At 38.2% G+C, this 24684-nt stretch overlaps 2 protein-coding genes across 5 annotated transcripts in view; one reads left to right on the top strand and one right to left on the bottom strand.

Moving 5' to 3' along the window:
- LOC117400169 (NADH dehydrogenase [ubiquinone] 1 alpha subcomplex assembly factor 2-like) overlaps window positions 1–6141 on the top strand; it is a 37316-nt gene extending 31175 nt beyond the window's left edge. Inside the window, exon 4 of the mRNA XM_033999639.3 lies at window positions 5638–6141. Within this exon, the coding sequence (XP_033855530.2) occupies window positions 5638–5892 (255 nt within the window). The 3' untranslated portion in view covers window positions 5893–6141. The remainder of the gene's footprint in view (window positions 1–5637) is intronic.
- A 432-nt stretch (window positions 6142–6573) lies between these two features.
- LOC117400053 (small integral membrane protein 15) lies at window positions 6574–24642 on the bottom strand. 4 transcript variants are annotated; one of them, XM_033999500.3, is made up of 3 exons: window positions 24320–24641; window positions 12091–12207; window positions 6574–8720 (listed from the first exon to the last, which is right to left on the bottom strand). In XM_033999500.3, the coding sequence occupies exon 3, from the start codon at window positions 8691–8693 to the stop codon at window positions 8469–8471; it is 225 nt and encodes a 74-aa protein (XP_033855391.1). In that variant the 5' UTR covers window positions 8694–8720; window positions 12091–12207; window positions 24320–24641; the 3' UTR covers window positions 6574–8468. The 4 variants fall into 4 exon arrangements, with proteins under 4 accessions (XP_033855391.1, XP_033855402.1, XP_058868590.1 ...); XM_033999511.3 differs by lacking the exon at window positions 12091–12207 and having other exon boundaries at window positions 24320–24642; XM_059012607.1 differs by lacking the exon at window positions 24320–24641 and having other exon boundaries at window positions 12091–12276.
- Between the last annotated feature and the right edge of the window lie 42 nt (window positions 24643–24684).

Genomic DNA, 24684 nt, shown 5'->3' with positions numbered 1-24684 from the left:
CGGCTGCACTTACAGTCCAGAGGTGAGGTGAGTTAGGAGTACAGAGAGCAGTAGGCACTGGATGAGATTTGTGGCGCACAAAGTTAAACCGAACGAAAAAATATGTCAGGAAGGGCAGCAAAGTCCTCTTGGTGCACGGAAAAGAAAAGGAAAGTTTTCTGAGGAGGAGCTGAGAGACCTCATGGCTGAGGTCACTCAGCATGAAATTGAGTTATTTCGAAAAGCCTCAGCCAACATCAGTTATGCTACCAAAGAGACCATATGGTCCTTGTGACAGGATAGCCGGGTGTCTAAGGTGGTCAGGAGGTAGGAAGGAGAGCTGAAGAACTGCCAAAGTTTATTTTTCACAAATAAATATAGTGTCACAAAACAAGTCACAAACACAAAATGAAACCCGAAAAATCACTCACCCAAGTCTCTCTCTCTCTCTCTCTCTCTCTCTCTCTCTCTCTCTCTCTCTCTCTCTCTCTCTCTCTCTCTCTCTCTCTCTCTCTCTCTCTCTCTCTCTCTCTCACTCACTCCTGCAAAAACCTCCCACCTAATAGCAATTCTAGCTCCCTTTTTATATCATGTGACTGTTCCCAATTAGCACCAATTATCTAATTGCCACAGTCCTCTATAGTGGAGAAAGTCAATGCTGTCAGTATTACCAGGACAGTCAACCAGGTGATTGAAAAGGTGAAATTCAGCTATTTGGTCTAGGGTGAACTACGGAGTGAGACAATAACGCCTTACCACTGCATCCTCCGGCATCCCATACAAAGTGACCCTGGGTTTGAATATTCAGGCTCTTTTACGTCTTGCCCTTCTCTTTCTAAGGTTTTCCTGCCTCTCCTCAACAAGAGCCAAGTGCCTAAGTGCAAGGCAAATTCCTTATGTCTCATTATAATGTTTGCGCCCGCTTAGTATTCCAGATCCCCACCAAATTCCATTGTCTTTTCTTCATTTGAATACATTTCAATATCATTTAAATGGATTAATGATGGCAATGTGCTAATTTGATTGCGGGTGCAGAACGCCAGGTGAAAACCATTCTTTACACACGCTGCATTTTTAGTGGCCGCTAAAGTCCCACTTTACGGCCACTAAACACGTTTTGCGCGTTCAAAATTCCGCTTTTGGCTGCAATATGGGTGTTTTGCAGCCGCTGCACATATCCTTACATCCACCCCTATATGTCAGAGATCAAATTGATGTGTTCATGATTTTCTTTTCCATTGCTAATTGGTTATTTTAAAAAAATATCCATTTTTTTTTTAAGATCGCTTCAATTTTCTTCAGTGTGTTCACTCAACCCCTTTGAAACTAACTTGATTAACACAAGTCATAACAAGAGAATCTACACAAAGCATAGTAAAATATAGCAAGGTTGACCTATAACCTGGGTCAATGCTCAAATGTTTCCATACTGTATCTCAATATGTTCCTTTTTGAACCAAAAGTACCCTAATAATAACTATTGATGGAACCTTCCACAGAAATGATAAGCATCTTCCTTGGATATACTGTAAAGCCATACATATTTGCGAGCCTTTTTATTATATGTTTTTTGTGTATGAAAAAAAACGCAAACATTTTTGGCACGAATATCAAATTCCACTAACAATGCATACTTTCTATATTGCAACAGGTTGCCAGCATTTCTGGAGCAACATAGGTTTTATAGTATACTGTACTCTATTCATCACTGCTGAAAAGACTTAAGAAAATGAAACAATAACAGACTACGTGAAAATTCAATAAAAAAAAGTTATTTTTACAAAACTGCACATATGGGATCTACAATACACAGCCAATGGAAGTGCACATCAGATGAGATTTATGGAATTATTTCAAAATCTATAACCCCTTTGAATATTTTGCGTCAAAGGCATAATCGTTATAATAGATCTATAGTAAGGAGCCAAATGCCTTCTATAGTAGTTTTATGATTTTTCCTTCTTTATTTTGCAATGCACATTTCTTTAACTGTGCTGCCCAAAGTTAGTCATAAGCCAGAGTTTTCCATGTTCTTCTCCGTTGTGTGTCTCCTGACATAATTTATGACTAATTTCAATTTCAGGAACCTCATGATTTCAATGGCAACAGAATAGTCAGTTATTCATTTGGCAGGTATTCGGCACTCAAAAGGCCTTTTTGCCAAAAACCTTCATTCAATTCAGGAGGAGCAGCAGAAAACACGCAATTGGCCCTGTAATTACAGGCATTATTCGGATCAATTTGTTGACCAGGGAAGCGTTTTCATGAAAATAGCAAAAGGGTTGAACTCTGCTAGAGCAATGCAAGCCAGAGTCACAAAACACTGTCCAGGTTTTAATTTGTAGAATTGATCAAAGAATCCTTACATTAAAGTTGAACCTGAAGAAATTGGATTTGACACCGATTTGGCAAACGCATAATGACAGCTGGCAAGAGCAAAGAAAAAAAAATAGGCTTTTCTAACTAAGCGCTTTTCTTGCCTCGAATTCTGGTGGCTTTTATCAGATTAACCAGCAAAACCAAGATTTCACTGCAACACAATTGGGCAAAATCTGCAAATGGCAGGTGACCGTAACTAAGGAATGCTTGCAGAGCTGTATTGCACTGTCGTGTAGCTAGTGCCCTTCATTGCCCCACACGTCTGACTAAATTGACCAAAACCTTTACTTAAGCTAAAAAAAAAATAAAGACGAAAAAGCACAAGTCTGTATGACCATTCTACGCTATAGGACACATGCACCACCGCATTTTCCCAGACTGGGCTATTTGTGACTGGAAATACTTACTGTGGGGTGGTCTATTGGCTCCAGATCAGAGGAGTTATTTAAAGGAATATTAGACGTGATTATGCAAAGGTTATAAAACAAATGAAAGGGCTCCTTTTTTTAATGGTGATTATTCGGACTGCAGTAAACACTCTTAAGTCAAGTTATGATTCTGAATAGTGATTAATTGCACACTGAATGTCATTATGTGCCAGAATTCTCTTCACATCGACAGACATTCAGTATCTGAATAATAATAAACAAACTCATGTATCCTCTTTTTTAATAGGGCTTGTATCTGAGTTAGAATGCAGTATCCCAGTTGTGCTAGCTAGGGGATTTCTCAGTGTGTGTGTGTGTGTGTGTGTGTGTGTGTTTGTGATTTGAGGAAAGTCTAGACTAGACTGAATCATAAAAGTGTCTGGGTGTGTTATAAAATGAGAGGGGGGACATGTTACAACAATTACATACAAAAAAGTCATTTTTATTTCATCCTGTGTATTAACATGCTGCCAGGTTATTTGCCTGGCCATCAAAGTCAAATAATTGACAATGTGGGTTTTTGAAAAAGGCATAAATAAGCAGAAACAAGTGTTGCACTCAGTTGGAGCTTGCTTAAAAAAAAAAAAAAAAAAAAAGCAGACACACTGTGATAGGACCATTGAATTGCTTGTTTTTCAAAACTGCACCAAATTAAATTCCCAGTTTTTTAAAAGTTTGGTTTATCTTAGGTTGTTTTGGTTGGCTTTGTGTTTTTATAAGCAATCATCAGCCAAGCAGCAAAGGGGAGTGATGGAGGTTAAAGTCTTCTGTTTCAAGGGCTGGCAGCCTCCTAGCACTGTGCAGAGTTTTTATGTCCAAACAACAACAGGCTGGAAAGCAGCAGGAACCAGACCTCTGACAGATTATCTTGGTGTGGGTTGAGCAAGTGGACTTTAACCTTTAGATACCAACAGGTTGAAGTTCAAGGATGCCTTCAGCTTCAAGTCTGAGTGCCTGCTTGCTCTTATATATCGTATTCTTACCAATGCAGTTATATCATCTGTTGAGGTCAGGACAAACCGTGCTTGTCAAGATCACCTCTTCTGCACATTAAAATAATGATTTGTTTTCATGAACTGGAATAAACGCCCTAAAAACTGGCTAATAGGCTTCCAAAAATGTTTAACTTCTTAGTGCTTGGTGAGCGCACCTCAATCACTGTTCAGTCCTGGGCCTCTTTCTCAAGCAAAAACTAAAACTGACAATTTTGCAATGTGGGCTAATATTCAGAATTGCCATTATACATTTATTTATTTGGGGGAGGTGGTGGTCTAAAAGGTAATTGGTTTTACATTGTGTATTGGATAATTAGTCTGTGGGGGGGGGGGGGGGGGGAGTCTTGTTTTAATTCTGTTTAATTTGTACTGAGGTATTTTATTTATCTTTTAAACATTATAAAAAAAGGACTTTCACTTGAGTTCCAGCTGCTTTTGTGGGTCCTGTTTTGAAAGCACAAAAGGCCATATATTTTACTCATGGTCATCCTTAAGTGATCCAACTTTCCCTGAAATTGAGCACCTGAGCAGCAGCATCTCTTTGCTGTGGAGGGGGAGCGAGGTCACAGCATATCAATTTAAGGCAGCCCAAAACCTAATGTTGTATTCTTTTCCAAAGGCATGACTTTAATCACTGCATTCAGATCATTGTGACCCTTGAGGTCCCTGTATATTATGACAATGCAAAGCCTCAAAGTGGCCCTTGAACCTTTTCCTCTTCTCTCACAGTATTTCATAGCTTTCTGAAATGTACTGTATGTTTTGTACTAGCAGATTAAAGTCAGAAACCTTTTTGATAGCTGTGAGTCTTATTTTTCTTATGCTGTGCTGTGCGATGCAATGCACTTCTTATATAGCAGTGGTCAGAAAACTTGCAGCCATGATTCCTGGTAACCTATCTGAGACACCAGTACCACAAAGTGGAATGCATACCACACCTAAAGGCAAGCAGAAATCTTTACTAATATTTAACCACAAGGTTACCTCTACTCCAGAAATCACTTTTAAATATAGAAAGAAACAGTGTCTGGTGTTTTATTGATTTGATTCAGCTGACAGGACTCTTTTACAGATATCACACAGTTGTAGGTATATCTAGAGAACCATACAAATTAGTAAAAGCATTCATTAGCACATACATGCCAACAGTCCCTATATGGTCGGGACAGTCCCGATTTCCTAGCAAATGTCCCGCGTCCCGATACATAGGTAGAAAGTCCCGATATTTACCCATAGAAGAAAAATCATTAATTCTGCACAGTAGAGTTAGTAAAAACCACACACTGTGCTCTTTGTACGGCTGACACATCTGCTGATCACTAACTTACCGGTATACAAAGGTAAGAACGCTTCATTGTGTCTGTGTTTACTGGCATGCTGGTCGTGTGGTGTTCAGTTGAGGGGGTACGTCTATTATTATATGATGGAGTGTTTTTTGCGTATGACCCCTCCCATGTGTATGATGCGTATAACATCCACCCCCCACCCCCGGGGACGAGCGTCCTGCTGAACAGTTTCCAAATGTTGGCAAGTATGTTTGCTCAAGATTACCTTTATCTTTCTGCTAAGTGATATACTTATTCATGAGTTTTAGTAGGGGGTTCTGAAATTGCTATTGCCACTTCTGCCTGGTACCATATTGGGGGAAAAAAGAACAAATTAGCACAACACTTTCTGCAATAATAAACAAATAATATTTGGAATCCCACTACACTTTTAGGATGGATTGCTTATTCAAAAAAAGTAAAAAAAACATAAATGTTCAAACATGGAGTTACTGTTCCCACACGTATAAAAAAAACAGGTTCTTATGGTTTTATGTCTTTGTAAAATTTATTTATTTTTTTGCCTCCAAGGAGCTTCTAAAAAATGAACGATACAGAGAGCAGATCAAATTCCGAGCCAAAGAAGTTGAAGAAAAGGAGATGCTAATTCAAGCCAACGAGTACGAGGAAGGGCTTGTGGCTCGACCTGCTCAGACACAAATTAAAGGACATGCCTCCGCACCTCACTACAGGGAGGAACAGCTGTCTGCAGAACCCAGCAGCACTGCCAACACCTTCCAGCCTGGCTCCTGGACCCCTCCCAAGGACCAGAGCACAAAAGCATGACTGGGCTGTCTAGAGACCTGCCAAGAATCTCTGCAGAACATGAAATAATCCACTCTGTTCTCCTACAGAAATATACACTGCATTACAGTAGTTGGATACAGTAGTTCTGCAGAGTAGTATTCTAGTAGGAATCCCTTTTTGAAGTAATGTTTGCGTGGGTTACATTAACTGGTGTTTATCAAGACAGCATACAATGTAAATAATCATACTGTGTATTATTTTTTGTGAATAAAGTTGTTCTTGAAGTAACTACTTTTCAATTCCTTTTCCATTGGTCAGCATAAAAAAAGCTGTTTATTTGTTCAAACAAGAGATGTAGTGTATGCTACAGTCAATTAAATCCATATAATACTGTTTAGGAACTACGTTATTTAAGCATCCTGTATATTCAAATGAAACAAAGATTAATAACTAGCATGAGGTTTTAATCATAAATTAAAGGTAATTAAATGTCTTAATTATATCGTACAAGATAGTCTGGTATTCTAACTGTTCAACTAAACCTCTTTATATCATCTCAAAGTAATGCTCTGACAAATATAAGCAATTTATCCAATATAGCATATGTGGCTGTTCTATTATTAATATTATTATTATTAGTCAGTATAGTAGCTATATGTGCAGTGGTTTGCTTCAGGATGTTTATCAACTGATAAAATTTGTTGTATTTGACAGTTCTCATTTGCATGTTTTTTTTTTTTTTTTTAATTTGGCTTTATTAAATGTTCAAAGTTGCAATCCCTCACGGAACTGATTCCTCACTGCGTTATCTGACTTCTGAAGCCTTCTATTTATGAAATGGAAAGCAATATGACAGGTGCATAATTTGAACTGCTGGATAACAGATGCCCCATATTGATTTAATAAGCGACAGGGTAATGTTTATTTAAATAAGCAACATCCCTTGTAATAGAGCTGGTGGCAACCCTAACCCTTGCCCTTTGTTTTTGAAAACCGAAACAAAAACATGGAAGGAATCTGTTTTTTTTTGCCTTCATTACTCATGATACACACACAAGCACCTGACCGTAACAGTAGTTTGCCACTTTGAGTGTTCTGAGATGGAAGCTTATTTCACTGTCCTTCTTAAATAGAATGTGTGATTATTTGAGCAAATGTTAAGGCTGCCAATCATGTTATTTTCACACAGAATGATTGCAAAGCTGTGCAGGTTTTATTGGCAGTTGCAATGGTACTGGTCCCATGTTCTATTTACCCAGAACAAGCAAGCTATCCAAAAAAGACCACATCAATTCACTGGAGACAACTTTGGGTGGATTAATGTTCACACCCTTTCAAACCTCAACCTACCAGTTACCTAGAAGTTAAAATAAATTGTTTATCCAACACAATCCTCATGTTAAAAGGAAATCTTGGGATCTTTGTTAAAATGTTGGAAGACATTTTTATATTTTAAAGTTATTAAATGCAAAATGTTTAAAAAGTCATATATCATTCAGTTTCTTTATGTTCCACAACTCAGGGATTGAAATAAGAATCCCATTGCATAGCAGTTTGATCCATTCCTGATTTAATAAAAACACACCTGAGCTTGATATACATTTTCACAGGGATGTGTGTCTCAGTGCCTAATCAAGCTCATAGTAAAACCTAGAATCTTATTTTCATTCCTGTACCGACCCAGAGACCTGAGAAAATGAGGGATCGTGGCAGCAGCAGTAATCATCGACAACCTTATATTTCCTAAGGTAATGACTAATGATAATTGGGGCCTGTGATGGTTGGGTAGTTCAAGATTACTTCCAATGAGGGTTTGAAACTAGCTGAACCAGACCACACACAAACCAGCTTCGCTGGAATGAACCATGTAAAGGTGATGAACAGTGAATCTCACTCAGTACAGTATACAGCAGCAGACCTCACCAGGTGCTTCACTATGGTAAGTGTCTCAAATGCAGTTGTTAATATTAAGTCTGTACTGCTAAAAACAGCATTGGAAATAGTATTTTCAACAGATGTGGTCAGTATCAGGAAACACTGCCAGTATATCTTAATTTTTTATTCATTTTAAAAGCCAACCTGCTACCAAATTCCTATATAATCGAAGCCATATGGACACAAATTCCAAACACATGGCATTGCACAATTCTGTAAAAATGTACAAAATAATGCACAGATCTCACGTGAAGATCAATTAAGATAAAAATGCTTTCAGTATTGAAACCATAAAAGTCTTGATCCATTAAAAGCAAACTTTGATCTTAAAAAAGTTTAATTTTTTTTTTCTTTTTTCAATGAAATGTTTTCATCTCCAACGCTAGCTTCACAATTGTGATGTAGATCAATCGTAGACTAGTACTTAGAAAATTTACATTATTTTGTTAATTACATTTTATGGAAGTGTAAATTCAATGGATGGAATGCTAATTTATATATATAACACACACAAGGTTACAGACTAGTTTTCATCAACGTGTATTTTACAAAAAACTGTTATAGAAAGCCAGCAGGTGATAGGCTTCAACTTGAGGCCTAAACATTTTGTTCAAGATTTATATAAGAAATTGGACTCAAACTGCAGAAAGCTGCAATCAGTTTGCACTTTAAAAAGTCTTTTAGTCTTTCTTTGCCCTCTTTGCTTTTGCAATGTTTTCTTGACGTTTTTGTTTCTTCTTTTGTTCTCGATCCCTGATCTCAATCATTTTTGCAAGCTTCCATGACAACACAGCACTGGCTATGAATAGTGGCGTAAGGGCCAAGATCACAGTGGTAAGGAAGCCGTAGGGGTCTTTTGCAGCCCACTCAACGATGTACTCTGCCCAGGCTTTTACGTCAAGCATCTTTCTTCTAGGTCCTCCTGTCAACACCTGTACAAAAAAAGAGAAGACCAATTCCTAAAGATTAGCGCATTTCATGGGGACTGCATGACCACTTCTGAAATGATATGTGCTACAGTACTACAGCCATTGAATGATGGGTAAAAACTTTTTTTTTTTTTTTTTTTTTAATGTCAGACAAGCCCATTATAAGGGACTAAAAACGAATATTTAATAATAATATCTTATTTATACTTGGATACAATTTGGTTACACAAAACTAGAAATGGGAGTTTTTGTGAACAAAACCAAAGCACTCCCAGCAGCATAATTCAAGGGGTTTGTCATATCAGATGGAATGGTTTGTAGAATGGAAAAGTGAAAAGAATGTATCACTGATATGGACAGAAGTTAAAGCAATGCAGCAGTGAATGAGTTACTTTTTACTAGCCAGTACTTGTAATGGAACTGGTATAGGAAGTAAGAAAATCAATGAATACAGCTGTGTATCAAACATTAAGACAATAACTCACATGAAGTGTACTGTATCTATGCAGCAGTAGCTTCAAGTCATATGACTTCAATATGGCAGCCATTTTGGGTCAAAGATCAATATCATGGTCAGCAACATGTTTAGCATGTAATGTTCTTATAACCCTGAAAATATGAAGTCACTACCTAAACGGTGTGTGAGATACAAGGCACGGTCTCAAAACGTATCATCTAGAACATTGATAACAATAAACAATGTAGGACTGAAACAGATCGATGTTTACTGGACAACTCCTGAAATTGAACTTTATTGGGATAACCATACAGCATTTACTAACAATCTGAAAGTGTGTGGTCTGAATCATTGAAAGGCCTGGACGTTTAAACATTGTGGCAGTGATGTATTTTTACTGGACAAGACAGATAATAGAACTTAACTAAAATAAAAAATAGAATACAGCTGTGTACCAAATATTAAGACTATAACTAAAAGTGTACATCTCTATACAGCAGAAACAGGACCTTAATATGGCAGCCAAATAAGGTTAGATGTCAGCCACACGTTTAGCATGCAGGGGTATGTAGCTCTGCAAATACAACCTCACAACCACAACTGGTTTTAGAGATGGGATATTTGAACCTGTGGCAGCAGAAGCTCTGTAAAATACTGGCACAAAAGGGTTAATTGTTCGTGTACAATGCCTCAGGTTATGTGCAATAAAAGTTAAAACTAAGCACATGATAGTAACCAACACTGCTGGGGCCGAAGCCAGGTCATTTGGATGGAAAACCTTCAACACCTGTTGAGACTACAGTATGTGTGGGGACTGGAGACATTCACAACATTTGAGGGAGAACTGTTAATCTGTCATTTAGCTACAGCCAGCATATATCAATATGATTATCAGCAAACAGCCATCACATGCAAAACAGTGTAAAGGTCCCTGGGACACATATCCCTGTCAAAATTATATATATCGATGTTATGAAGGAGGCATTTTCAGTCGTGAATAATTTCAAATTAAAGTGAAGTATAAGTAGTTTAGAAGCAAAAACAATCCTAAAAATGTTCTCACTGGGAAGCATCTCCTGTAAGACACACAGCAGCCACTCTTACAGCGTCTGAAAGAGGTCATCCAATTTGGCAAAACAAAGGAATTGTACATTTTATTCATGCATCGTTAGTTGGTTAATAGACGTTCTCTTTTCAGTTCTGCATTCCTCCAAAAAAGAAGTCCATGAAATTCAATTACTGCAGCTTTATATATTTACAGTCCTTAACTGAACCCTGGAATGGAATCCACACTGATGTTTTTTTTGTACAATGGTTTTAACTGTCAGCAACTTCATTGCCATTTTGAATACACTTCAGGGACAGGAAGAGTCTCCTATTGCAGTTTCACCCATTCCAGGTTTTAATACAAGCTTGATTAGTCACAGTGTATCGGGAACAAGCTCAGGTGTGTCTTATTAGACTAGTAAAACCAGGAATGGATCAAACTGCTGTGAAATAGGAGTCTTACTTCCATCATCAGTGTGGGGCATCACTTGTGACAGAGCTTGGTTTATATTTTATTAATTAGATTTATATTTTGTTTACAGCTTGCATTACATCACTGTAGCCTCTTTTCTGGTTGCACTTCGATGCTTTGTAAAAATAAAAAAAATAAAAAATCCTGTTTTTGATGTTTTTATGCTACTTGTAAGGGCTAGTATAATTACAAGTCTCATTTCATGGTGACAGATGACATTGTTTAAACCCATATTGCTGAAACTCAGCAGCACACAGACACCACAGTACTGTATGCTACAGTGAGACAGGGCAGACTGGAAGCTGTTTTTCACAGATGCAGGGATGGAAATAAGTCTCCTATTGCATAGTCGTTTGAGCCAGTCCAGGTTTTACTAGGAGTCTAATAAGACACACCTGAGGTTGTTACCTTGTACACTGTTGCTAATCAAGCTTGTATTAAAACCTGTTATGTGTGAAACCCTCAGCATTGTGTCATTCAAGGTCTTGAGACCAGAACCCGCATTTTGTGGGGTAGGTTCAGACTGGACAATGAAATGTGCTTTGCGGTCTTACTGTAGTGTTGTAATGTATGGAATTCTTTGAGAGAGTATTGGTTTAAATTATATTTAAAAAAATAAAAAAAAGTCACAAAGATGTTACCATGTATTGAAACATAAAAGCTACATGAGATCACTGGGGTTGAAAGCAGAGGCAGATCACCGGTTGCCGTCTCCTCTCTAAGCTTTAACAGAAACAGCTGCTTGGATTTCTGTGGATTGCTGTTTTCCACAGTCTACGAAAACAGCAGCTGTTTCTTCGTGTCTTTTTTGTGTGTGTGTGAATGGTAAATTAGCACAATGCCATGGGCACCCAATGACCCTCACCTGACTGTCAGCGCCTGATTTCTGAGGAGAGCGCAACCTGAGTGAATAACCGTATATCGCCGTTCGTGAAGTTCTACTATTAACAGTGTGCTTATTAGGCTTATTTTTTCCATAAACGATCGGATTTGGGGATATCTACACCAGAATGGATCTGTAATAAATCGACCTCCTACACGATTACAGAGAACCGTATCCCTAGTTAATTGTATTCCATTTGTTACATTATCCGCAGAACAAACGGTGCTATACAGACTACATTTAGTGGTTCATTATATTCATAACCTTTACTCTCCTTACCAGCAGGATGACTGTCTGCACTCACTCACTGAGCAGTATACAATCCCTGTCATTATCACGGCCTCAGGCTCAGGCGCTCCCTTCCTTCTCCCATCGATAGTCATCAGTATATAAAGGCTTTCGTCTCATCGACAGCCAAACACGCATTCGTTTTCTAGTTTTCTTTGGTTAAAAGACATATGTAACTGTAATATATCCGCTTTTAACATCCAGACCAACCAAATAAAGTACTCACCAAAAGAACCGGAAGAATGAAGGAATCCCGCCGTCTCACCACAATGCTCACTACAGGAAGATGATTTGCGTAACACCTCTCCAAGTGCACTTTGGGAATTGCAGTTTTACCAACAAACTGTTGGAACAGAGGCGAGTATGAATGACAAGTCAGAGGTCTCACACCAGGCATTCTAACACCTCCCTCTGCTTTGTTGGCTGTTTTAATAGCAACGTATGTGGGACAAACAGTTACTGCGCCATGCTACTGTTTGGGAAGTAAATACGATTGACTAGGATTCTGTTAAATCTAAATACTCGAGACCATGATGAGTGTTATAAATTGCTGGAAATAAACAACAGACATATCTTGCAATTTATTTTGTATTATCTTGATTTTTTTTTAAAATAGTTTCTCTAATTAAAGCGTTTATATGTGATTCAAGCATATAAACACGCCCGTGTACAAGATACATGAATCACATAGTTAACAGCAACACACTACTAACAGGTTGACACATGGTGGATGTTTTGTGTAAAGAGTTCATATATTTATAAACTGATCAAAGGTATACTCATAAAACCTGATCTTATTTGCAAAAAGATACAATAGTGACATCTTTAATAAGTGCCTTTAAACAAATGGAAACCCTTATCAATGCTTTTATCGACTTGGCATGGACCTGACTTTTGCTGAATATTTTAAACTGACCTTTTTTATAATTCATAAATGGTTTACAGTATATTAACAAACCGTTTACAAAATACTTTTAAAGTAATAGTTAACTATTAATAAACTAAAAGTGCCCAATAAAAAACACATAACTAATATATTTAACAATGCATTTTGTATAATATATTCAGTGCTTTTTCTTGCATTATTTTGGACTGACTTTTGAGGTATGTTGACTTTAACTTCAGTATTTTTCAGTATAGTATATAAGCCTACCTCTGTAAAGTGCTTTGTGATGGTGGTCCACTATGAAAGGCGCTATATAAAAATAAAGAAATTCTATTCTATATATTATTAAAAATGGAGCATGAAAATACATTCACGATTTTTTTTTTGATGACGTAGTGGCACAATATGAGAGTGCACTCTGTCTAGCTGAAGAAGAGTGAGCTGACTCATAATAAGAATAACGAAATTGCTGTACCTCTGAAATGCCTTTCCACAAGAAAAAAAAAAAATCTGAAACCTGGGTTGAAAAATCTTCCATTTTAGCAGTTTTTGTCATTGATGTTCGGTTGATTACGCTGTGTCATCCTGCAATTTATTATTACATTTTATTTCACTAGGGGTGTTATTGTGGTGTCAGTGTGTCACTGTACAAACAACACATTATATGTGCGTTTAATGTAAAGCACCCTGTGACATTTCCATAAGACGTGCGTATATATATATATATATATATATATATATATATATATATATATATATATATATATATATACAAACACACACACACACGCACACGTGCGTGCACACACACACACTTGCAAAGTGTGATCCAAGTCAGTGCAATTGTGGTTGGATAAGGTAACAAACACTCCTATTGAGTGGCTATACTACAAGTCTCTGAACTACTTGTTAGAATTCAATCAGCAATGTGCAACGGTGGGGTGTGGGTGGTAAAAAGTTGATCACTCTAACATTGCAGTGCTTCATCCGAGGCACTCAGTGCTATCCCAGGTGTATACAGCACACTAGAATGCATTTATCTGTTGGCGGGCATAGCTTGTCTAGCCCCAGCTTCTCCCAGCCTCTCTGAGTCGCTGTAATGGAAACTTTGGAGAACATTCTATACAGTAACATTATATTCTTTGTACCAAGTAACTCGTCATTAAAACATACAATAATAACATATCATCTCAGCCTATATATCTGTATTCTGCATTATCAAATCAGATCTAGGCTTGAGAATTGTATTTGCTGTTTTTTTTTCCAGATGAAATGGCATTAATGATGATTTGGAGTAAATCAATGTGAGAATCTTGCCCTATGAGACAAGGAGAGCTGGAGATATACAGTATGTGGTTATGATACCGAATACCAAAGCTTGCCAGTCCTTGCCCCCTTATAAAAACATAAGATTTGTAAAGGGTGGCTAATTATTGCATAAAATAAATAAATACTGTACATACCATTGCCAACATAAACACATTAGTGGTGTTAGTCCAAACATCCAGTCGTGTGTTTATATTAAATGAGTTTATTAAAAGACATATGACATTATCATGTGTCATTCTTGTACTGTATCAACTTTCTTAGATACATTACTTTTATCCCCAGGCTGATTCAATAGGACTATCTTTACCCTGGTGCACAAGATATGCTGGCCTGGGGAACCTGAAAGGTCTGAAAGGGAAACTTGCGTGGCATTGTGGTCTAACATCAAGTCAACATTATACTGGCTTGCTGCTTACAATACTGAAATATGTTACTTGTTTCAACAGATAAACTCTGTATATAACATTGCTGTACATATACACATTTGACCCTCTGTTTAAAGGGAACAGTAAATCATATTATACTACCAGGTTCCCAACCTGTGTTCTGTGGACATAAACCCCAAATAATGCAGCTGAATTTACCACACTGCCAAACCACTTATCTCCAACGAAACACAGCAATGGAGCATATCAACAAATGCCTGCTAACATCATCCTAGTTGCTATTATTAAAACATGTTTTCATTGCAAATACTGCTATGTAATTACAACGACACAGAAATAACAAAAGTCTTACTGATTTGCGCTACAAGTAAATTAGACAGTATAAGTTACAAAATGAGAACCCCTCCCCCTCGTCTGCAAATGCATGTGGTCATCCGACATGTCCTTTATTAACAGTGTTGTATGTAGTGGACACAACACACCTGTTTCCACTCAAACAATGCGCTGAGAGCTATGCTCTGTGCTCTTTGGTAGCAGGTAACCTCTTTATTTTTAGGCCAGTCAGTGTAAATATCTACTGTATCAAAATGGTACAGTAGATATTTATTTTTAGTCTGCAGCTGCAAGTAGTCTGTGGGAAATTCACTGCGCCACAGTGATCCCTACCATGGGACCCACAGAAAGTCAAGGTAACACTATGAGCAAAGTAAAAGGTTAGGTCATTGTCATAACCCTGGTTCCCTGAAACAGACATGTAACCATTACTAAATGGATATTAACCTTGTTACAACACGAAACCTGAATAAATTAGATCAAAGCTGCATGCAGAGACTGTGGCGCAGTCATGGCCCGCCCCCGAGGGTGCAAAATGACAGCGCTCACAGACCTCTACATCATTTTTCCTTCAAGCCTACTGCAATCATTGATGCAGTGACCTTGAAGGTTAACAGTTACGTTTCTATTCCAGTGAACGTTCCCTTTCAAGTACGAAATGTAATCATTTCCGAATAGGTCAGTATACCCAAGCTGTCGCAAGGGTAAGGCTGCCTTGTGCGTTACCATTCCGAACCCCAGTAACAAGTAACTAAGGCTAAAAAGTTGAGGGAGAAACTCACCACTATGTCTGTGTTGTTAGGGTCGACTGAGATGCCACCATTAACACTTTAGTTCCAAAACCAGGGTTTTGAGGATCCATGACATTAAGTCTGTATAACCTAGTACAGGCATGGGGAATAGCCCACCACAGCTGCAACGGAAGTGTCCTTGACAGATGCACCCTGAGCTTTTCTGGAGGGGGAAAGATGGCTCGCTCATAGGCAGTCTTGACTGTATCTGCTATCCATTTGGACAGCCTCTGTTTAGACAGGACTTGACCTCCAACTTCTCGTTCTGTCAACATAATATGCTAGGGCCCGCACTGGAGAGAGTGTATGGACCTCTCTGTCAGACTGTAAAGGAGGTGGATGGAAAGCCTCCAATTCCACAGACGGGTTGACATGAAATGCTGAGATAGTCTTCGGCCAAAAGGCAGGATTGGTACGGAGCGTAACCTTTGTCCTGACTTTTGCAAAAGTTAAGCAGGCTTTTGCAATTAAGAATGCCTGCATCTCACTCACCCGCTTTGTGGAGGTGATTGCAAGCAAGGAATCAGCTTTGAGTGATAGAAATTTCAGCTCAGCTGAATGCAAGGGCTCAAATTGAGGCTTCATGAGTGCATCAAGCACTACGTTAAGCCTCAAACGAGGAACAATATCCTTAAAAGGCGGTCGAAGCCATCAAGCTCCTTTCAAATATTGCCCCGTCAGGAAGTGAGCTCCTCAGGAGACCAAGTCAATTTTGACATGGCAAGCAGAAATAGCTGCCAGATAGACCTTTGAATGTAGAGGGGGATTTCCCCTCGTCAAACAGGTCCTGCAAAAATTGCAGTATGACTGCCATGGGACAGGTTGTGGGGTCGAACCCCAGAGACAGGTACCACGCCTGAAATACGCCCCACTTGTACTTGTACTGGGAACGTGTGGACGCTGCTCTATCATTTTGCAAGGTGTCAATAACCCTATTGGACAGACCCAGACTGCTCAAATGCAGCCGTTCAGGGGCTAGACCCAGAGCTGCAGGCTCGATGGGTCGGGATGCCATAAGGTCCCTTGCGCCTGACAGAGCAGGTCGCTGCACTTGGGCAGTCTCCACGGCTGGCCGCTCAGTTGCTACATCAGGGCTGAAAACCAGAGTCTCCTGGACCAATAAGGTGCTACTAAAAGCACCTTGGCCTGGTCCTGCCTGATTTTCTCCAGACACAGTGGGAGCAAGTTATAGAGAACCAGAGGGGGCAGCGGGTCGATTCCTGGGAGGCAAAGAGATCTATCTCCCGCTCTCCCGAATCTCTCACAAATGAGAAGGCTCCACTCTGAGGCGCTGGGAACTCTCCTTGAGAGGTCCGCCACCCAGTTTATCACCCCGGGCAGGTGTACTGCCCGCAGTGAGAGGAGATTCTTGTGTGCCCAGAGCAAAAGCTTGCAAGCCACGCGTTAGAGACCTGAGGCCGTCCTGGTGGTTTATGTATGCCACCACTGTTATGTTGTCCGTACCGACAAGCACATGTCTCCCTCGAACCTCCTGCAAACAATTCTGGTAAACTGCCAGCAGCTCCAAAACATTGATGTGGAGACCCTCCCACTGGTTGTTCCACACCCCCCACTCCCCTGTCATTCCATACATGAGACCACAGTGATGACCTCCCTTCTGGTGACACTGCACATCTATGCTGAGGTGTAGATAGGCAGGCTGTTTCCACCAACAGAGGGCCTTTAGACAGTAGCAAGACACTGCCAATAGGTGGTCTGAAAAACCCTGCTGTTGAACCAGGCCTGCAGAGACCATATGTGCAGTCATTAGACATAAACGTGAGGCTCACTCAGGGTCCTTTTACAAGCAGCACAGGAAGTGAACCAGAACAGGAAACCAAGTGGGCACTTTTAAACCTATATTGTTGTGAAAATAGGAAGATGTTACTTCTATGGAGACCCTCCCACGGGTGTATGGGTGTATGGAGTGTACTATCTAGCGATCAGGACTGCTGGTCTAGGAGTACACCACTGTGGTTGCTTGGAGAAAACTATACTTTCAGTTTGCAGTTCAACTAGATAATGTACATTCATTTGTAGATCATCATACTGTGCAGCTCTACAACAATGACCTTAAATGAGAGTAATAATTTGTTTACCACCTCAGCTAAACAAAAATCAACAGACCATCACTATTCCTATGAATTCTCTGTCCCAAAGCAGTGTATTGTGCTACTAATGAAAATAAAGTAAGTTACTCTTACAGTAGATGAGCTCTTATTATAAATAATTTTTATTAGACAGGTTCTGAAAAAGGCCATTTTATTACAGCCGTATAATTTCAAGGTACTGAAAGCTGGGAAGCAATTAATCTGTTTCTGTGTAAGTATACTTAAGCAGTAAACATTCGTTAGACACTAATTTATGTATAATTATGTATTTTCAGTATTAGTTTAATACAGGTTGTTTGTCATACCTATATAAAATGTGGGGTTAGCTTTAGACACTTAAAACACTTAAATTGTTGAGCAATTCATTTTTCCTTGTATGGTAATTAAATGTACAAGCAAAAAAACTACAGTGACTATACAGGACCAAACTTTTTAGCAACGCTATGGTATTGCCACAGCTACAGTATATTCAATGTTAGAATGCCAATAAACTCTTGTTTGTGAATCTAGACATATATGTGGTAAATAGTCTAGTTCTTTGTTTTCTGTTTTTCTTTTTTCAGGAGCAGATAGAAACAAGGCATGAGTTAATGTCAATAATTCCATGACAACAAAAAACTGGGTAGCTCAATGCTTAAGGCTATTGAGGGGTAGGGGTCTCCTTTCTAGGACAATAAGTTAAAGGGAAATAAAACAAGTGTAAAGTGTTTTGTTTTTCTGTGTGTAACAGGGTGGAGGCTGGGTGCAAACTGGCAACCCTGAACATCACAAGCGAGTGTCTTAACCACAATTAAAAAGACTTTTAAAGCTTTTAACCTCATCTTATGCAGCCAATCTATGAGATCAGTGTATTAGTTACATATGCAGAAAAGATATGTTTTAATTTATTTTATTTACTTTCAATTGAAAAAGCTAAACAGCGTACATCTTCTTCCGTTTATGACATTTTTACTGACATTTCACATGCAAGTCTGAAACAGGGAACACATTTTCTTTTTGGTCTTAAGTCCCGTTCTGTTGCATTCCATCAAAAGATGAGATGAGAGCGAGAGTAAGCATTTCAGCCTTTTAACAGTAATCCAAACCTTTAATTAACAAAAATGAAGATGGCACATATGCAGATTTCTTGAAAGGTATGCATTTGAAATGTAAAAGTATACAGTGCTTAAACATCTTTGTAATTTCTTAAGCGCACATTAAGGAAAATGGGATTTCCTCCAATAGGGAAATTATCTGCTATGATCTGCTTCCATTGGCCTCTGCTTAGCCAACACACATGTAATGCTTTCAACACTCTTCAAGGGACGCATTACAGAGACAAGAAGAAAAGATGTTAGTGCGCCCCAGGTCATCAAGCAGATTCGAGAATGTGTTGCAGCTTAAATCAATGCTTTCATGTTGTATTTGCATGAAACAAGTTCTTTTGAGAAACATGCAAACAAAAGAAAGCTTCATCAAAAAGACTTTTTCATGTACTGTGTGTTACCACAAGCACAAGTCTATTTCGGATTTTGGCTCTGGCTGCATAAACATGTCTGAGGAGCTGCTATATCTCTCTCTTTTGGAACCGGTTTCAGGTCATCCATATCCCTTCAAGTACCTGTAATACAAATACATGTTGATGGATTCCTTTATTATTACAGACCTGCACACTCAGATCATTATCTTACTGTGACCATTTTTTTTTATTTTTTATAAAGGCTTTGTTTCAAAATCACTAATGCAATACATTATAAAAAATGTATTTGTTCCCTAATAGCACAAATACCCTCTTAACAAGACATTACCATGTTAGGCTATGACCTTGCCTTTCATTAAGTGCCTCTAACTTGAGATACTTAACTTTACAAATGTCCAGCAAGTAATACCCAGTGTACAGTCAGCTGAACTATTCCTGCTTCATATTACACATCATAATTGTTATCTTTCACTCAGTAGATATACATGCAGATTGCACAATCAGGAAGCTTTTAAAAGGTTGTACTTATCGGTTCTGTTCCTGTTTAGACAAGTTTAAAAGCTGCACCATAGTTTAGTTGTGATTTATTAATGAGCAACATGAATGCTTTGGAAAAGGTATTGTTGCCCTTTCATTAGTCTGACCCTTGAAGTAAGAGAAAAATGTAAATCAGATTAAAGATAGTAGGTACATTTGCAGAGTCCAACACAATGCAGTATACACTGACACAATGATATTTGTGCAGCCCTTAATAATGCCTACGGAGCCAGGGAGGGGACATGAGAGAATATATATATATATATATATATATATATATATATATATATATATATATATATATATATATATATATATCGTGCACACGTCTTACTATCGTGGCCACGAGATAGTAAATCGTGCGCACGAGATTGCTATTTTATATCGTGGCCATGAGCATGAGATAGTAAATCGTTCCCACAAAGTATTAAAACGTTCCCACAAGATTGTTTTCTTTCTTTCCGTAAAATGACGGATTTTCCCGAGTCAACGCCCTGGATTGAACGATCACCACACGCCAACTTTTGAAAGTCACATCTTCATCATTAATTTCCGGTTTTTAATAACCATGCTTAAATAATGCCTGAGTGGAAATATCGCAGGTCACATGAATACATTTAAAAAAAACTGCCTATAAGTAGTTGTCTGGCGTTGAATGTTTCAAGGTTAGGGTTAGGGTTATCTTCGGTTCGGTTCAAGACGTGGAGTTCGGCGGTTTCGGATCAGATGATACAGACTCCTCAGTCTGATTGATTACGCTTTCCTGTTATTAACCTACTTTTTTGTTTGTTTGTTTTAGCTTGTAACTCAGGCACCATTTTTTGTATTGAACATTTTAATGCTGTGGTAGTGCTACTTTGGATGCGAATTTATTATTTCGTGTTGTTTTAACACTGGACATGGACACTGTAATGTCTTACTTGCAGAGATTACGTAAAGCCCTTTATTTGAGTGGACTGAACATTTCACGAGTTTATATATTTTTTAAAATGTAGCAACTTTTATTTTAGCGTTTTTCACCTACAAATGTGTTTTTTTTTCATGATGTGGTTTTGCACGGGACACTGCAGCTTTAAAGTTTAATGTTTGTTCTGTAAAAAAATATTTGAAATGACAAAACAGTGGATATAGCAGCAGAAATTGCATTTCCCCAGTCATTAAATATGTTAACTGCATTTCTTGATTGTTTATCGTGACTGTGTGCTGTGGTCTACCTTTGAATTTTAAGCATGCCTAATTGTAAAACCTAACTTATCTACCCAATGTTAAAAATACAACCTGTGCAATAAAGCCTGTAATTTCACCCCTGCCTGAATCAATGCTTGTTGAGTTTGTTATTCTCTGGCAAATGAAAATGCATTTTGAATAACTTTTTCAATTCAGGAGAACTTTCCCATCACTGTGCAAATAAGTTGATTTCTTCCACTCATTTAGAAAGAAAAACAGAACATTCTGTTCAAGAATAGCACATATTGAAGTAAACTTCAGATACTCCAGGGTGCTTTGCGCTGTATAGCTGAATTTTTACTTTCCTATCCTAAAGGTGCATGCATTAATCAGCTATAACTGAAATACAACAGCAAACCACACTGCCCAGATACTTTGTTTTGTATTACTGGCAGAGCAGCATCAAAAAAAATCAATGTAGAAAATGTTGCTGCAGACTAACCTATGCATTTCAGATGCAGCACTCGCTTAATTTGAAATCGATCTTGATTTCTGTTAGAATCGATTTGTGTCGCTGCCCAGATACTTCTGTGACTCACTCTATACTGTATGGCTTTAGAATTAGTGGTTTGGACTTCTGCTGGTTTTAGTGGTTTAAAATCTAAATCTGCTACGGGGCATAATCTACTGCAAAATCCTCACCTGTGAATGTTTACAGTCATGCTTCACCTTTCCCCATATTGTCCTTATCAATTTAATATCAGTAAAGTAAAAATTGGAACTATTTCATTAAGATGACAAAAAGAGTGCTTTTTCTTGAAGTATTAATATGTGGATCTTTTTTTTTACTCTATTTTGTACAAATGAAACCAAGATGTCAACCACAATCGGCTCTATAACAATAATAATGTTATATTTACATTAAGAATTTTTTTTAATTGTTTTTTAATGTGAGAGAAGCAGATATTTTTAAACACAACACTAGAGATTAAGTGGAGTGGTGGTTAGGGCTCTGGCCTCTTGACTGGAGGGTTGTGGGTTCAATCCCAGCTGGGGGACACTGCTGCTGTACCCTTGAGCAAGGTACTTTACCTAGATTGCTCCAGTAAAAATCCAACTGTCTACATGGGTAATTGTATGTAAAAATAATGTGTAAATAATAATGTAATTGTATGTAAAAATAATGCGATACCTTGTAACAACTGTAAGTCACCCTGGATAAGGGCGTCTGCTAAGAAATAAATAATAATAAAGATGACTGCTTTCTGGTACTTAATCCTTTCCTGTGTTCACTCCAATAGTTTAGCTACAATCCAACCATGTGACCAACAGCACAGGAAGTGACCAGGAGGCAACATATATATATATTTTTTTTACATAATTATGATTTACAGCATCATCAAAATTACATGCACAAAATTAAATAGGTCAATTTTTAACTGCTAAAACTATTTACTGTATCTGATTGTATTCAATTAGTGAATGCAGATTATGAATATTATGCCAGAGAATTCATAATAAAATTGAGCTTTAAGTAAACTGAAAGGGTGGCATTAATGTTTAACTTTATATTCAGACGACGTGTGGGAGGTAGTATTAACAAAGAGTTATCATAGCACACAATTAGCAGCCAGTCTAAGTACATGTGTAACCATATTACATATTTGAAGCTAATTTTATTTATTTTGTATTGCCCGTTTACCTAGTTGTTGTGTTTGCAATGATTCTGAGTGGGCCTTATTGCAATACTCAAATCAGACCACTTCCAGCTTCAGAATAAATATGTATCTATTTGTACTCAAATATTGTAATTTTTTTTTTTTTTTAAGAAATCTGTGTTAAGGTGCTTTTACTGTGAATGTAGTTACTGCTCATCAGTTTTAGTTGTCTGCCATAGTCATATGGGAATACTTGGTGTTTAAAAATGACAAACTGGTAAACAAAAATATGCAGACTGTTACTCAACTTGTAGAATTTTAAGCATGAATTAAACCTGGATTTCACTATTGTTCCATACATCTCCCTCATGGTATAATTGTGCATAACTGACTGTGAAGAGGGATGATTTAGTTACCCAAGGGTGATCCAAATCCATTTTAGTTTAAAAAAAAAAAAAAAAAAAAAAAAAAAAAAAAGATATACATCTGTCTGAATATAGATGTGGATTGGTGGAGGGGAAAGTGCAAAAACTGTCATCAATTAGGTCCCAATAGAAGATAAAGAAGGAGTAATTAGCACATCTTTATAAAACGGTAATGGAAAGGCAAAAAGTATCCACATTTATTCATAGCCCTCTAAGGATTGATTTTCTATGGGTTTAGAGTTGACTTCACAGATCCCAGTATTTAGCAAACGTGTATTCTAATTTTAAAACATGGTATCTGGTACTAAAATAGATCAGACAAATATGCAAGACACACTCAGATTGTCTTGCACCTCCTGGGTCACTTCACCTGGAGAGAGAAACTGTCCCCACCCCTTCAGGGCCTTATTTCCTGTCAGTAACCAACCAGCAGCTTCCTCTAACGACTGACATGCTTTGCAGCCAGTAAGATGCTTTGACCCTGAAGACACTACTGGCAATTACCAAGTTAGTAAAGCAGTAATGGCGTTCCTGGAAGGCAACGCAGAGAAACAGAGAACCTGTGCAGTACCAGAGGTCATGTTTTAAAATATATATACCCGTTTGCTATAGTAGAACATGTGTTTCATTCAACACAATGCATACATATAGTGAATGAAACTGCAAGTCAGGTAGGATTTCTGAATTTATTCTGTAGCCACAACCACTTTAAATAACACAGGTGTAAGGGGGTTTATTTCATAATCTTAACGCCGTGGTGGATCTAAACATAGTTATATTACAAATATGGTGTGATCTAATTTGAAATTGTATAGCTAGAGAAGCACTCTAAGGCTGCAATTGTAATACTAGTCACATAGTAAGGCAGTAATGAGGCAGAAAATAAGGCGGCCACAATGTGTAAAGCAGAATAAGTCAGCAAAATGTATGCCTGTGTGTATCTTCTGTACGATCACGAACGGTTAACACACAAACTAGGTGAATTACTGCGATCCCTCTCCCCTGGCCATTCTTTTGCATGGGGTGGGTGAAGTCTCGTCTTTTATTGCGATGAGATTTTTTTTTTAATCCATAAATTGGGGTTTGAATCAAATAAAAAGATATGTCCATATCAATCAATCTTTATTTTATATAGCGCCTTTCATAGTGGACAACCATCACAAAGCGCTTAAATACAATGCTACAGATCCACTGCAAGTTTCACTATCCTCTTTCTAAAAACAGTATGTTCACTTCCATAATGAAAAAATATGAAACAAACATTTAACTTGGTGCGATACTCCTCTTCCACATAAAGTCAGGTGCAAGGTGATACAGAAAAATACCCTTTGAATATACCGTAACGTGTTTTGCAAGGTAAATAATGCACTCACTCGTTAAAACAAATGCAGGAAGTTAAGCTTCTACAGGACCGCGTTTCTTTGTTTTCAGAAATTCCTGACGTCAGCTACTACCAACAAAAATTGAACTACAGAGGGGCCTGGGAGCCGTGGTTCAAGCCAGCCCACATTCCTTTCCAAATAAAGCGTCACAGAAGACGGCCCTTTCTTCAAACGCCCTCCTTCTTTTCCATAAGGGTTGACAGATACAATCAAAGCTTTCTCACAGACACCAAGAAAAAATTAGCTGCCTCCGCCAGCCTCATGTTTTGCAAATCAAAGAGCTTGTGGTTTGAGTTACAGCACAGAACCCCTGTGAAACACCGCCTTCTTTTAACCTTCTTTGTACGGCTGGGACC

Source organism: Acipenser ruthenus, chromosome 1, assembly GCF_902713425.1.
Source record: "Acipenser ruthenus chromosome 1, fAciRut3.2 maternal haplotype, whole genome shotgun sequence".
NCBI lineage: Eukaryota > Metazoa > Chordata > Actinopteri > Acipenseriformes > Acipenseridae > Acipenser > Acipenser ruthenus.
The sequence above is the reverse complement of the archived record's forward strand: the minus strand, read 5'-3'. Positions and strand labels throughout refer to the sequence as shown.